Source organism: Colobus angolensis, unplaced genomic scaffold (assembly GCF_000951035.1).
Source record: "Colobus angolensis palliatus isolate OR3802 unplaced genomic scaffold, Cang.pa_1.0 Scaffold23, whole genome shotgun sequence".
NCBI lineage: Eukaryota > Metazoa > Chordata > Mammalia > Primates > Cercopithecidae > Colobus > Colobus angolensis.
Window position 1 is genome coordinate 14,186,001 of NW_012115488.1, and position 14,559 is coordinate 14,200,559.

Consider the following 14,559-nt stretch of genomic DNA (forward strand, 5'->3'; position numbering starts at 1 on the left):
CTCAAGGATCTAGAACTAGAAATACCATTTGACCCAGCAATCCCATTACTGGGTATATACCCAAAGGATTATAAATCATTCTACTATAAAGACACATTCACATGTATGTTTATTACAGTGCTGTTCACAATAGTAAAGACTTGGAACCAACCCAAATGCCCATCAATGATAGACTGGATAAAGAAAATGTGGCATATATACTCCATGGAATACTATGCAGCCATAAAAAAGGGTGAGTTCATGTCCTTTGTAGGGACATGAATGAAGCTGGAAGCCATCATTCTCAGCAAACTAACACAGGAACAGAAAACCAAACACCGCATGTTCTCACTCACAAGTGGGAGTTGAACAATGAGAACACATGGACACAGGGAGGGGAACATCACACACTGGGGCCTGTTGGGGGTTGGGGGGCTAGGGGAGGGATAGTATTAGGAGAAATACCTAATGTAGATGACGGGTTGATGGGTGCAGCAAACCACCATGGCATGTGTATACCTGTGTAACAAACCTGCATGTTCTGCACATGTATCCCAGAACTTAAAGTATAATTTAAAAAAAAATATTCCTGATTATTTTAGAGCTGTCTGATCCTAACAAAGTTTCTAAAAGTCTTGTAGAAGTATCTGTAAAGAAATGCCCTTCTAGCTAACTATAGATGTTGTAGGGGTATGGGGGAGAATTGGGATAAGTGAGGAAAGGGGAAATGTAAAACAAATTGAAAGCCTCCCTTTAAGCTAAGCTATATGTACAGAAACTTTCCTCAATTAAAAAAAAAAAAAAAATTAGCCGCACTGCAAAAATTCACTTGCCATAGTTCCTGACCTGATTCAGCATTCTGGTTACCTAGATACAGATGTAAACAAAAGTGCCTCTCCAACTGCGACTGCAGAGGAACAGCCAGATGAACCTGATGACCCCCTTCCTGGCTCAGCCAATAACCAAGAAAAGAAAGCAAGTACTTTTCAATATTTACATTAAAATTAGAATACTTTGCTCAGCTTTTTTAAAGCTTAGAGTGCTTAGAGAGTTTAAGAGTCCTGGAAGAATAGTTTTCCCACATTTCCTGTTTGTTCTGTCTTGGCAAAATGACTGCCGACAACATAAGCTGAAAAGAAAAATGGCCTCGATTTACAATTTCATTAATTAGACTGATTTTTAATATATGGGGCTGATATTGTTTTAAGTTGATCATGATGTATGTTTTATGATGATTCAAAAGGAACCATGATAAACTCAAGGTGCAGACTTTATCTCTAACATGAAAAACAGTATAGCTAAATAGAATGTTTCCTTTATTAGAACTTGTCATACCTTCTCTGTTAAAAATAACATTTTTTTAAAGCAGTGTTTTCAGATTTTTTTTGTACTTCTCTTAACACCTCGTAATTTACATAACAAGAGGCAGATGCAGTCACTTGTTACGTAAAAAACTAGCACAATATCAAACACTGATTTTTGGTATGTATTATATTGGCTGTACCACATACTAGCTGTGGGACTTTGAAATGATTACTTAACCTCTCTGTTTCTTCTTCTGTAAAATGGGTGAATTAGGCTTATCATACAAAGTTACTGTGGGTTTGAATGAGTCACCTAAGTAAGTGCTTAGCAAGTAGGAAGGGCTATAGTATGATTATCATCATCATCTACATGATCTTGGGCAAGTCTAGTACTTCTCTGATCCTGAAGCTCCTCACCTATAAAAATAATCATCTTAATTTCTTTCCATAATAAGGGTTTCTAATTAAGGGTTTCTAATAATAAGGTAACTAATGTCATCCTTACACTAATGTAAAGGGAATGATATCCACTTTATAGGGCATCATGTCAAATAAAAGTATGTCACATACAAGAAAGTATTTCATAGCCCGTAAAACCAAAAAGCTATAATATTTTAAAGTATCATTATGAAATGGATAAAAACTGATAAATTCCCATAGTAGCCATCAAGTTGTTTGTGAGGCAATTTTTATATATAATAACATCCTAGCTTATAGGAATGAGGATAAAACAGAACTGACTCTTATGTTCAATTAGCAAAGATATAAAAATTTAAATACTGTCTTAGATACCTAAAAATTACATTTAAAAAATTGCACCAAAAGCCAACATCAATGGCTTTTGTTCTAGGTAGCAAAATTACAAGCGAGAATTTTTATTCTGTATTTTAACTTTTCTATACTTTTCCAAATATTCCTCCATCGTTGTGCTTAACATTTGTCACCAAAAAAGTGTGTGTTGTAGGTGTGTTTTTAAGAAGATGCTACTTATGGTCTTTCAAATAAGACTTAAAAATTAATAAAATAAAAATAAAACATAGATCTAATTGTTACACTCCAGAAGAAGAAAGGACAAGTTAGTGCTCTTGGACACTGTGTTCATCGTACACTTTAATTCTACAAATACTGGGAGAGGACTACTGTTTGCAAACATATAAGGAGGGACCAACGGGTTGCTGAGGAAATACCAAAAATAGATCCCCCCACAGACCAGAGGGAGCGGTGGAAAGGTGACGAGGAAAGAACTGACAATGAAGTAGGTGAGGTCTCAGGACTCAGTACTGTTTCAGTGGGAAACAGGAGTGAAAACACGCTCCACGCTAGAAGGCACCAGGTCCTCTGGGACTTAGGACAGTTTCCACACTCTGTAGGGGAAGACATGGCTTAACAGCGTTAGACCCATTGCAGACCCCATTCAGCAATGTGGGGAGGGGAAAAGCTCTCTCCTGGGGCCTCACGGGCTCCTTCATGAGCAGCCTTGAGCCTGTTCTGCCCGCCCACCACCAACAGGGCTGGGTCAGGAGAGACTTTGTCAGGCGTTCTTTATTAGCATCCTTGATAATAGACTTAACATTTTTTTCTTTAAGTTTTTTAGAGGAGGGAGGTATCCAATTAAGTTTCTTAAAACTTAAGAAGTAGTAATTCCTTGGGCATTTGAAAAAGCAATGCTTTCTGTATGTGAGTCTTAACATATTCTGCCCACCATTATAGTACACAGTAACATAAAGCAAGAAAAAATATCCTAGGAATATATTTTGTTAAAGTTTTTAACTGAGGTGGAATACCACTCATATTCTCCATATTGAATCCAGTTCAGCAATAAGCTATTAAAATTAGGATAACTCTGTCTTGTTTTTTAAACTTAAAAGAATTTAAGGCATTTTTGGGATATGAAAAACAGTGAGTACATTGGGCATCTTCTTTCCTGTCATAAAAATGCTGCAAATTATCAACTTTCATGAAAATCGAACTTTCTAGTAGTACCACTTTATTGAATTAGAAGTTGCCAGTTAAGTGTACATATGGCCAGCTATACTTAATGTTAGTAAATGATGTATATGACTGTGCTCTGGCTATAATAATCTGACAACCAGGTACTTGGATAGGCTAGTTTTCTAGTTCAGGGCGTTGTGTTTGAAAATTAGCTGTTTCTCCTTAGAAATCAGCATGTCAGGAATCATTCACTCTGTGAAGACTTCTTTAGTAACTCGGTCAATAATCATTAGATATTTCGTTTTTAAATTATCTAAGAATAATCTATGGCTTTGACTTTTCCAAAAACGTTTTCTTGACTGTGATACCTAATCTATGAAATACAGCTCTCTCGTATCTCCACAGAACTTAATTTTGTTTTTAGTCATTAGCAGTACAAAAGGGCATGTATAAGATTAACCGGGCTGATTATCTGGTCTATGGTATATATTTTGTTTAAAATTAAAACACTTTAAAGATAAACTGCATAAAAGTAATCTGTAAACAAGCAGATGATATATTCTGAATCCGTAACCTTTGTTTTAGGTAAGATTATCTCCAGCCAAAATGTCAACCAAGAATTCTACAGATCTAGTTGAATATGTTGACAAGTAAGTGTGTAAATTACAACTAGTTTTAACTATTAACTGCATTTATTGTGACAAATCTCACATGCAAGAAAGAAAAAATCCCGTGTTTAATTATTCAGTCAGAGATGAATGTGCCTGAATGAGACCTTAAGCTCTCTGCCTTCAGGAGAGACTAAATCATGTCAGAAAGACAAACCTGATCCTGTTCCTTTCTGATTGACAGAACAAGCAGATTTAACTACCTTTTCTTTAAATGACTTCCATAGGTTCCCGTAGATTTATGTGAAAAGCAACACAACATATTACATATTGCGACAATATCAGATATAGCTAACCATGACTTCAAAATAAACCAAGTAAATCTGTTAACATTTCATGATAAAAACTCAGGAAATTTTGAAGTATATTTCACTAATCACTAGAAGATGTTGTTTCTGCTATTTACAGTGCCATACCTGGACCTCCCCCAGGAAAGGTGTACCACAGAGGGACAACTCCGGGCACCTGGAAACAGAGTAACACACTATTAACACATGCACATTGTCCAAGTTACCTGAGAATGCCAGTGATGAAGGTGGCATTGCAGACACAATGCATATTAATTTGAGTTGTTTTCTGTTCCATATGTCAAAGCAGGATTTGGTCTAATGCTGTCATTCATGTTTTCAGGGCACTGGGGATTTAGTCTCAGTCCTTCTACTACTTTGCTGCGTGACATCAGTCAGTTCCATAATGTCTCTGGGCTTTAGTTTTTTCATCTGAAAAACAAACAGGTTGGACTAGAAACTCTGTAGAATTCACTGCAGCTTTAAAATAATTCTGATTTTAATAATAATGACCACAGAAGAAAAAATAGCCAAATGAATGAAATGAGTTCATGTGAAGAGAAAAATCTAAATACACATTGAACTTAGATTTTTAAAAAATATCTTTAACAATTAAGATGATAAAATTTCTTCATAATTTTTACTGCAGTTTTTTCACAAAAATTCCCCTGTCCTTTGGCCAGTTAAATTTAATACATTCCAAATAGTTCTATCACAGTATTTTAGCCCCTTTTTTCATGTTCCCCACAACTTGTATTTGTTTATCTGACTATAAATCTATGATTTAGAACAAAATGAAACCAAGCATGGGAAAAATATTTTTAAATGTTTAAAAAATGCAATATTTGGATAGATGACATTTTTTTTCTGAGTTAAGGATAATGAATGTGGTATGCACAAAAATTATTATTATAAATAAATATATTAGCTTATCTTCCAAGGAGAAAAGGGAAACTTGTCCCTACCTGACTCTCTACATGACAAATGGAAAATAAAAATCATTCTTCAGATCTGTCAAATTCTATTACGAACCCGTGTGGATTTCTTAGCTCAAGCTGGTGACCTACATCTCAGGAGATAAGAAAACAAACTCCTGAAAAATGGTAACAAACTTAAGCAGTCCAAGATAAACTTTTTGGATTTCCTGGCTTTCAGATAAATTAAAATGAAGACAAAGAGGAACAAATTGTCTATAATGCAAAGCAAAAGCATGATAAAGATTACTTGACTCCAACATTTATTTCTACCTTAATCTCTCCCTTATCCCTTCTCTTACTATGTAAACCATATATCTAGAACTTTCTATTTATGACTTCACATTGTTAATTGTCTTTTGGTCTCTCTCTCTTATGTCTCAGAATGGGCTGCAAACTCCCTAAAGGCAGGCACTCTATGGCCTTATGATTTTTGATACCCCTCCAGTGGCCTATCATGGTGCACTGAATATACTTGATGAACTGTAGTTGACAGATTAAATGGAAAGTAACAATAGAACAATTAAATTGTTACAGCTCTGCTTAAAGCAGCTGATTAACTGGAAAAGCAAAATAGCATTTGAGCATTTCAGTAATCAGCGTAGACATTTTGAATTGACATATTTAATCCAATAAAATAAAAATAAAGAACAATGGTTTTTAAAATAACTTCACTGGCCAGGCACAGTGGCTCACATCTATAATCCCAGCACTTTGGGAGGTGGAGGTGAGCGGATCACCTGAGGTCAGGAGTTTGACACCAGCATAGCCAACATGGTGAAACCCCATCTCCACTAAATATACAAAAATCAGCCAGGCGTGGTAGTGCACACCTGTAATCCCAGTTACTTGGGAGGCTGAGGCAGGAGAATCGCTTGAACCCAGAAGGTGGAGGTTGCAGTGAACAGAGATTGAACCACTGCACTCCTGCCTGGGTCACAGACTGAAACTCCATCTCTAAATAATACACACATACATACATACATACATACATACAAGAAAGGAAGGAAGGAAGGAAGGACTTCACCCTTCAACTCATAGTTTTTGTTGGGTGACAACAAATGGATTGACAGGCAAACAGAGTACTTAAGTAAAAGTCATTATCAACTCATTAAATGGCCTGAATATATATTACAGGTTTTCAGAGGTTTGACCTTAAAACCTATATGGGTGTATTTACAGGTAATACTATCAGCAAAGAATAGCAACTCAAAAAGTAAACATTCAGGGACAAAAGGGGTAATTCTCAGCCAATGAGGGAATATCTCTAGGGCCAGGCATATATGCACATTCAAGAGACAGGCAGATGGGGTGTGTTTACAAAGCCCTTCCTGCCTCAGGCAGTTGGAGCAGCATCCAAGCAATATTAATGCTTGATAAATGCTAGGTCATAAGAATCCATGGGGCAGGGTAAGGAGGGATGCTTTCAGTCTTTGACAATTCAATTATGGTGACATTCTATTAAAGGTAACAATTCGGATTTCCACATTTGTTCATTGATTCACAATGAGCAGATATCCACTAATTTTACAACAGTATATTCAATGCTCATTTAAGCTTAACTGAGCAGAAAAGTACCAGAGCCTTTTTTTTTCTGATTCTTCTGCTGCTGATGGTGGTGGAAGGATCACTAAAAGGAGGCCAGGACACCTCAGGTCTACTCTTGCATCTGCCTCTAATCAGCTGTATGACTTTGAGAAAAAGAAAATTTCTTCTCTGATAATATCTGCCTATGCTATAAAATGGGGTGGGGATTTCAAGTGATCAGTGATGAGCACCTGCTGCTTCTCAACTCTGCCCACAATTTCTCATCAACATTGTACTGTGAAATAAAGTAGGCGGTTAAGCTTTAGGAATGTATATTATTTTCCCATGAAATTTAATTTTTAATGTAAAATCAATTCTGCCCATAAATCTCTCTTTTTTTCTTTAACTGACTCTCCTGGGAGTGGGGGAAGTTTTTCCCCGTGGAATCAAATACGTTCTAAGGTCTCTTTCATCCTTACGATTCTTTGATCTTCAAAAACTGGTTGTTACCATTTACTCACTTAATATCTATTTCTTAAGCATGTGCTATGTGCCAGGCACATGCTAGGCACTTGAAGAGACACCTGTGAACAAGTCAGACAAAGATCCTTCAAATGTGATAAGAATTTGACAAGAAGTTCCTTCAGGAAGCTATCTAATAATGCATTTGGAGCCATTCTAGCAGGAAGCAGAGAAACGAATTATTAGATAGCTGGCTGGGGTAGGCCTCATTAAGAAGTTGACATTTGAGAAAAGACCAGGAAGTGAGGAATTTGGCCATGTGGACATCTGGGGAAAGAGCAAAGTTTCTAAGGCAAGAACATTCTTATGCTGTAGCAGCAACAGAATGGGGGCAAGGATGGCTGCGGTGAAAAGGAGCGAAATACAAATTGGAACTGTGATAGCATCTGGGATTCTATTTGGTAGTCTCTGGAGAGAATGAATCCTGGGTTTCTGCTGTCCATGAGGCAAGTTCCAACTTTCCCGAACAAAAAGGAGGCCAAGGAAATGACGTTTTATACTGAGGAGTTTTCCAGGCTGGGCTATAGCCAACATGTATCTCAGGAATTCTCTCAAGAGTACATTTTGTGAAGATGAGGGTCTGGCTGACAACCAAAGAATGATATTTAAAATCTGGATACATAAAACTTTCAGTAAGTCAAATGGGCAAAATAATAAATGTTTAATGACTTCCCCTCATGAGTGGAATATGGAGTTCAGGGTCTGAAAGTATTCATTTTCAAAGTTTTTCTTAGCACCTTGGCAGACTCTTTATTATTCCGTAATGCATTGCTTTTGTTACTACATGATGAACACAGATATTTCACACTACAATGCGTGAGAAAGGAAGACAAAACTCTGTTGGTTGAACTTTCTATGGATAGATCATATTAGGTTGGATGGTGCTGCTATCAACCACAGTGCAGTCTTTTGCTCTTTCTCTTTCTTCTTTTCATGCCTCCCACCACCTGTGATGGGCAAGGCTCTGCTAAGAGTGGGCACGGTTGCAGGGACTGGATATTACCCATAGGGACCCCCAATTAGTAAGGGAAGGGGCTGCCCAAATGATGCTCAGTCCCTCCCAGGAGGCTGTCTGGATTCTTGTCACATTTAAGACCTTCTGCTCAAGCGTGAGAACTCCACTGAGGTCAGGCTGATGCTGATTTCAGTTCTCTAGAGCAGAGAGGGAGCCCCCTTCAACCTCTGGGCCTCTGAGAAGACCCTTAGGACTCCAAGGAGAGATGTGAGCCAGACAGGAAAGGTAACTTGGTGAAAAATTATGTGATGTTGGCAGCAAGTTACATATTAAGAAGCAGAGAGAAAGACACACCTTTCTCCTCTGAGAAAAATGCGAATGTAACAGGAAGAGCCACTAACTGGCCCAAGCAAAGCTGCTGTAATGTAGGAGAAAGAGGAGAGGCTACTGGAATGTTTCCCTGCTGAGTGACTCACAGCCTCCAAGCCTCAGTTTCCTCCTGAGTAGAGACAAATTTTACTTATGCCACAGGGTAGTGATGAGAATGCAATGAAAATGATACATTGACTATAAGCACTAAATAGAAATAAGATAATGTTATAATAAATTCCTTATATTTTTCCTGGGTTGGGAACTCCCTACCACAAACTGGGTAGCTTTAAACAATACAAATGTATTACCTCACAATTCTGGAGGTTGGAAATCCAAAATCAAAGTGCCAGTAGGATTGGTTCCTTCCGAGGGCTCTGAGGGGAATCTGTTCCTTGTCTCCCACCTAGCTTTTGGTGATTTTGGGGAGTCCCTGGTACTCTTTGGCTTATAGATGTGTCACTCCAATCTCTGCCTCCATCTTTACATGGTGTCTCCCTGTGTTTCTGTCTTTATACAACCACCTTCACATACATACATACATACATACATACAGCCATCTTCACATCGACACCAGCCATGCTGGATTACGGGCCCACTCTACTCCAGTAGGACCTCACCTTAACTGCTTATATCTGCAAGACCCAATTTCCAAATAAGGTCACATACTGAGGTATTAAGCTTAAGATTTCACCATTTCTTTTGAGGGGACACAATTCAACCCACAACACCATTTAATAATTATAAATAATTGTTAGAACACATATATACAACATTGTACAAGACTTGGTTACAAGACATTGCAAAGTATTTCAAGTATACATCCTTTAACTTGACCTCAACAGCCGAGTGGGAGGGTCAGGAGTCCCTCTCTCCACCAGACAGAGAGGGAGCCCTCTTCTGGGCAACCTCAGAGAGGTTGAAGGTAGCTTGTGACAGAGATAGAACTTGAACCCAGGTCTTCTTACTCCAAGTACAGCGTTCTTTCCCCTAGAGACTCACATTAAACACTCCCCCACCCCCAAAGAGCAAGGTAATGTGGTATCTCAAGAGGGCCACAAATGCTACAGGAACTCCCAACATCATCAAAACAATTTGCACTGCAGTTTGCATATGCTTTACCTGTAAATATGACCCAGACATCCACCCTGTCCTCACTGACACAGGAACTCTGTTTGGAACCTTTGTCAACCTTGACGCCTCCACATAAAGGAAAACCAGTTGTACCAGGCACATCACTCATTTTGTAATCTTATTAAAAATTCTACTGAACATGAGGAGTCTGCCTTATAGAGCGCATCACTTTTCACTGGAAAAGAATCATGACCAGTTTTTTCTCCAGTCTCTTCTGGACCGTGCCACTATATGGAGTTCTCCTTTTTGGGCCCTTCCTGGTGCTCTGTGATGGCCTAGCCCTGTTAGCCTGGTGTACTTCCTCCTGGACAGAGGCCACCCGAACTCAAATTGCCTGCCTCAGCCCCCACAGCATTCAGCCCTACCTAAAACTCAGCAGTGGAAGCTTCTCCAGCTACAAACATCCACTTGCCAGGGTGGTTATAAACAAGCAACACAGAAACTATAGAAAATGTTTTTTTCTATTTCATCACTCCCCACATACACACTCATAGATTATTTTTGTGAGGCATCAAAATATTCCCTGAGATTTCACTTTAGATTTTTTTATTTTTGTAGGACTCTCTGCACTCAGACCGTAACTAGTCATACATTAGATCTCATAAAAATGTAGAAATCTTTCTTCAGTATGCCTTTTTGTGTTCTAGAAAAAGTTTAAATTTTCAAGTTTGATTCTCTGAGTATTACAGGTTGCCAAAATGGTTATCAGAATCTCCTCAGTAAATTTAGGACTCTATTCACAAGAACAGAACAGGCAGGGAAGTGAGAGGCTCCATGTACCGGCCGATCTGCCAGCTACAGCACAGCTGGTGTAAGTCACACCGAATTACAGAAAAATAGAACTCAGAGTTTGTGGAAAATCTGTTCGGATTCAGTTGTCAGCTACATAATCAATGATCTATGTGAAGCCCAAATATCTCTCTGAAAAGGCCCCCTAGGAATTTTTCCTCCTGTGGCTGGTGACTCCATCTGCACTCATCTGGAATATTCAGTTATTTCTTTCCTTTCATAGTTAAATTTAGATCTAGGTTCCACTGACATACATAACATACTAAGAAAGCAGTGAGGTTCTTAAGTTTACATCTTACTACTAGGGAAAGCCCTCAGTTTGTATCCCTTAGGAATACATAATGATTCGAATAATCGCCTCGTCAGGAATCTCTCTTAGAAAATTGAGACATGCTCATGTGTTTGTTCTTCCATGGTTGATTTAGAAAAGTCAATTGGAAAACAATATTCTCTGTCCTTGTGGCAATGCAAACAGGGAAAAAATATAAGTTGTCTGTTATCTTTTAGGAACCATGTAAATAAAACCAAACAGAGCCATGATTTGGGGCTTCATTAAACCTTAAGAATTAGCAATAATAATAAGACTGCAGTTAATAGTAAATCCCAGGCCTGAAAAGAAATTTCAAAAAGGAAAGCTCTCCACTTAAACATAAAATAAATTTTTAAAATAAACTTTAAAAATTAAGGAAAAGAAATAACTACAGTCTAGCATTTGCATCCCACTTAATGTCTCCATGGTTGCAGACAAATAGCTTTGCATAGCAGTAGGTGATACCCTCCTAAAAGGCTTCCTTCAATGGGCCAAATAGCCACAGCATTGAAATCAGACCTGACAGACAGGACCACAGACCTGTTGGCTTGGGTCTGCCCCCTCATTGCTCTTTCCAGACATAATCTTGACATTAGCCAACAGCACCTCACCCCCAAGAGTGAGGCACTGGGACCCTCCTAACTCCAGACATATAGCTGTATGGCATTGGTTTCACCACCCTCTCTACTGCATGCTTCTCACTTATCACCCTCTCTATTGCATGCTTCTCAACTTATAACCACACAGCAAAATAGGCCTTGTTGACCCTGTTTACAGATGAAGCAATTAGAACACTTGGTTGGTAAGTGGTGGAGCCTGTATTCTACCCTCAGTCTACCTTGCTTTCCAACCTGCCAAGCTGCTTCTGGATGTCTACAGAACTTGACAGCTCATATTCCATAGTTCACTACTTTAGCACTTCATTATATATCCTTCCTTATATTATTTGCTGATTCACATGACCAATCTTAAACAAATGAGTGGTGTGTAGTCTTTAGGATATATTAGAATCACCTATGCACTTGCTTAAAATGCATATTCTTACTCTCCCTGCCTACCCTAAAATTATGATTCAGTAGGTCTGTGTTGGAGTGGAGTAATCTGTATTTTAACAACTTTCCTCCCTCACCCTCCCCTGTGATACCAGTTGAAGTATGAGAAATCAGAATTAATCTAAGTTCTTTGAGGAACAGAGCAATTATATTTAAATATGTAGTATTACAGGCATGGACTAGAGTAAATGTGTGTATGGACTAGAGTAAATATTGTATATGAACTAGAGTAAATATTTAGTAAGTACTTAATATATCTTTATTTGAAATGACATTTTTATTGGTAAATGACTAGATACACACACAATACTTTCAGCTGCACATAACAGAAGCACTAGCCAAAAATGGTTTAAATGTAGGAATACTGCTTAGCTCATATAACAACAACAACAAAAAAATCCAGAGTTTGGTAAATTTAGTAGCTTCAGAACATCATTAAGCTTTTATCCTTTCTCTCCACCATATCCTTTTTCCTCATGATCACAAGATGGCTTTGGTAGTTCCAAGCATCATGCACAGACAGGACAACATTCAGCAAAGAAGAGGGAAGTTTCTCCTCGTGTATTCCTTCTTGAAGGCAAAGACACTTCACCCAGAAGCCCCATAGCAGGTTTCTCTTTGCATCTCATGGGTCAGAATTGCTTCACATGCTCTGACCATGATCAATTGCATCTCAACCCAGAAGAATGGAATCCTTATGATTAGTTTGCCCCCCAGAAGGCTATGGGGCACAGGAAGCATGAATCAAGTCAGGCAGAAGTGGGGGTGGCTGGTGGGAGGGTAACCAATGGTATCTGCCATACTGAGAACATCTAGGAGAAAACAATTTCTAAATTTGGGGGGAAATGAAGCATAATTTGTAAGTGTTTATACAGGACTGAAAACCAGGAGATCAAATACCTTTGCTGGCAAATCTGGGCTATAGATTGTCTAGCGGCCACAAAGCAACACTGGTTCAAAGAAAATAATGAGCAAATCTGCAGTCCACCGCGAGGCTGTGTGTCACCTTCAGCAGAGCCTGGCATCTTCTTCCCTTCTGCCTGTGACTCATACATCCAATCCAGGGTAGCACTGTCAGCATGGTGGGGGTTTTAGGGGAATGGATTTTATATATGGTAGGTACCATTTGGTGATTTTCCAAAAGAACATTTTTGAACCAAATGAGTGGTAAATGCAATCTGACTCACAAAACCCCTTGGCAAAGTTTTCTTTGCACCTCAGATTTACAGGTGATAGAAAAGAAGAATCTCTCTGAGTGTGCAAGTGTGTGTACACGTGTTACAAAAACAACTACCATGTTAATGAAATATTCAATTTGAAAAAAAAGAAAAGAAGAATCTCACCTATGCTGAGACTATTTTATATTGCTCAAGAGAATAAACTATGTCTTGAGGCTCCAACAGACTGTGACTTTATGGAACCATTTATTTATTTATTTATTTTTGTCCAGTTTTTCAACGACTGAGTCTTAAGGGAACAGTCCAGGTAGAGAAATCAGTCCGTCAATCAACAAATATTTATTGACTGCCTACTATGTGCCATGCATTCTTCTCAATGTTAGGGGACTGTGCAGAACACATTAGAAAAGTGCCTCACATAGGGAGCTCTCATTCTAGTGATGGAGGATAGACAATAAACAGAAACAAGTAAATAAGATAATTTTAGGTAATGACAAATGCTTTGGAGAAGATAAAATGGGGTATTATGAGAGAAGGCCTATGTGGTTGAATGAGATAAATGGAGGGAAGAATGGGAGGAGATGAGGTTAGAAAGAAGAGATAGGATTTTATTCTGAAAGAATGGATAAGCTATAGGAAGGTTTTACGTAGTCAAGGGCTACCTTTACACTTTAGAAAGACCACTCTAGCTGCCATATGGAGGATGTGCTATTTGTTAGGAGCAAAAGTGGAAAAGATAATGGTAGCCAGGATCAAGAAAGGAAGAAAGAACTAAACAAACTGTGGGTTTGGAGTCTAAGAATACTTCTGGGTGTTATTTCTGCAGCCACCCTATTAGGGCACATGAGTAGCATTAAGGTCCCCTGCTTATTGTTGGAATGAAGAGAAAATGTGGGAGTTACTGTTAACATTTGATTTTGGAATCCATAACTTTCTTTTTTTTATTTATTATTATTATACTTTAAGTTCCAGGGTACATGTGCACAACGTGCAGGTTTGTTACATATGTATACTTGTGCCATGTTGGTGTGCTGCACCCATCAACTCGTCAGCACCCATGAACTCGTCATGTTCATATCCTCTGCCCAATTGTTGATGGGGTTGTTGGTTTTATTCACATAAATTTGTTTGGGTTCTTCGTAGGTTCTGGATATTAGCCCTTTGTCAGATGAGTAGATTGCAAAAATTTTCTCCCATTCTGCAGGTTCCCTGTTCACTCTGATGGTAGTTTCTTTTGCTGTGCAGAAGGTCTTTAGTTTAAATATATCCCATTAGTCAATTTTGGCTTTTGTTGCCATTGCTTTTGGTGTTTTAGACATGACAGTCCTTACCCATGTCCATATCCTGAATGGTATTACCTAGGTTTTCTTCTAGGGTTTTGATGGTTTTAGGTCTAACATTTAAGTCTGTAATCCATCTTGAATTAATTTTCGTATAAGGAGTAAGGAAAGGATCCAGTTTCAACTTTCTACTTATGACTAGTCAATTTTCCCAGCACCATTTATTAAATAGGGAATCCTTTCCCCATTTCTTGTTTTTGTCAGGTTTGTCAAAGATCAGATGGCTGTAGATGTGTGGT

The 14,559-nt window shown here is 38.4% G+C and overlaps 1 protein-coding gene across 1 annotated transcript in view; it reads left to right on the top strand.

Annotated features, from left to right (window-relative positions):
* The window catches only part of FAM81B (family with sequence similarity 81, member B), a 60,231-nt gene that overhangs the window by 816 nt on the left and 44,856 nt on the right, over positions 1-14,559 (top strand). Inside the window, 2 exon segments of the mRNA XM_011944318.1 lie at positions 835-954; positions 3,801-3,865. Of these exon segments, the coding sequence (XP_011799708.1) occupies positions 835-954; positions 3,801-3,865 (185 nt within the window).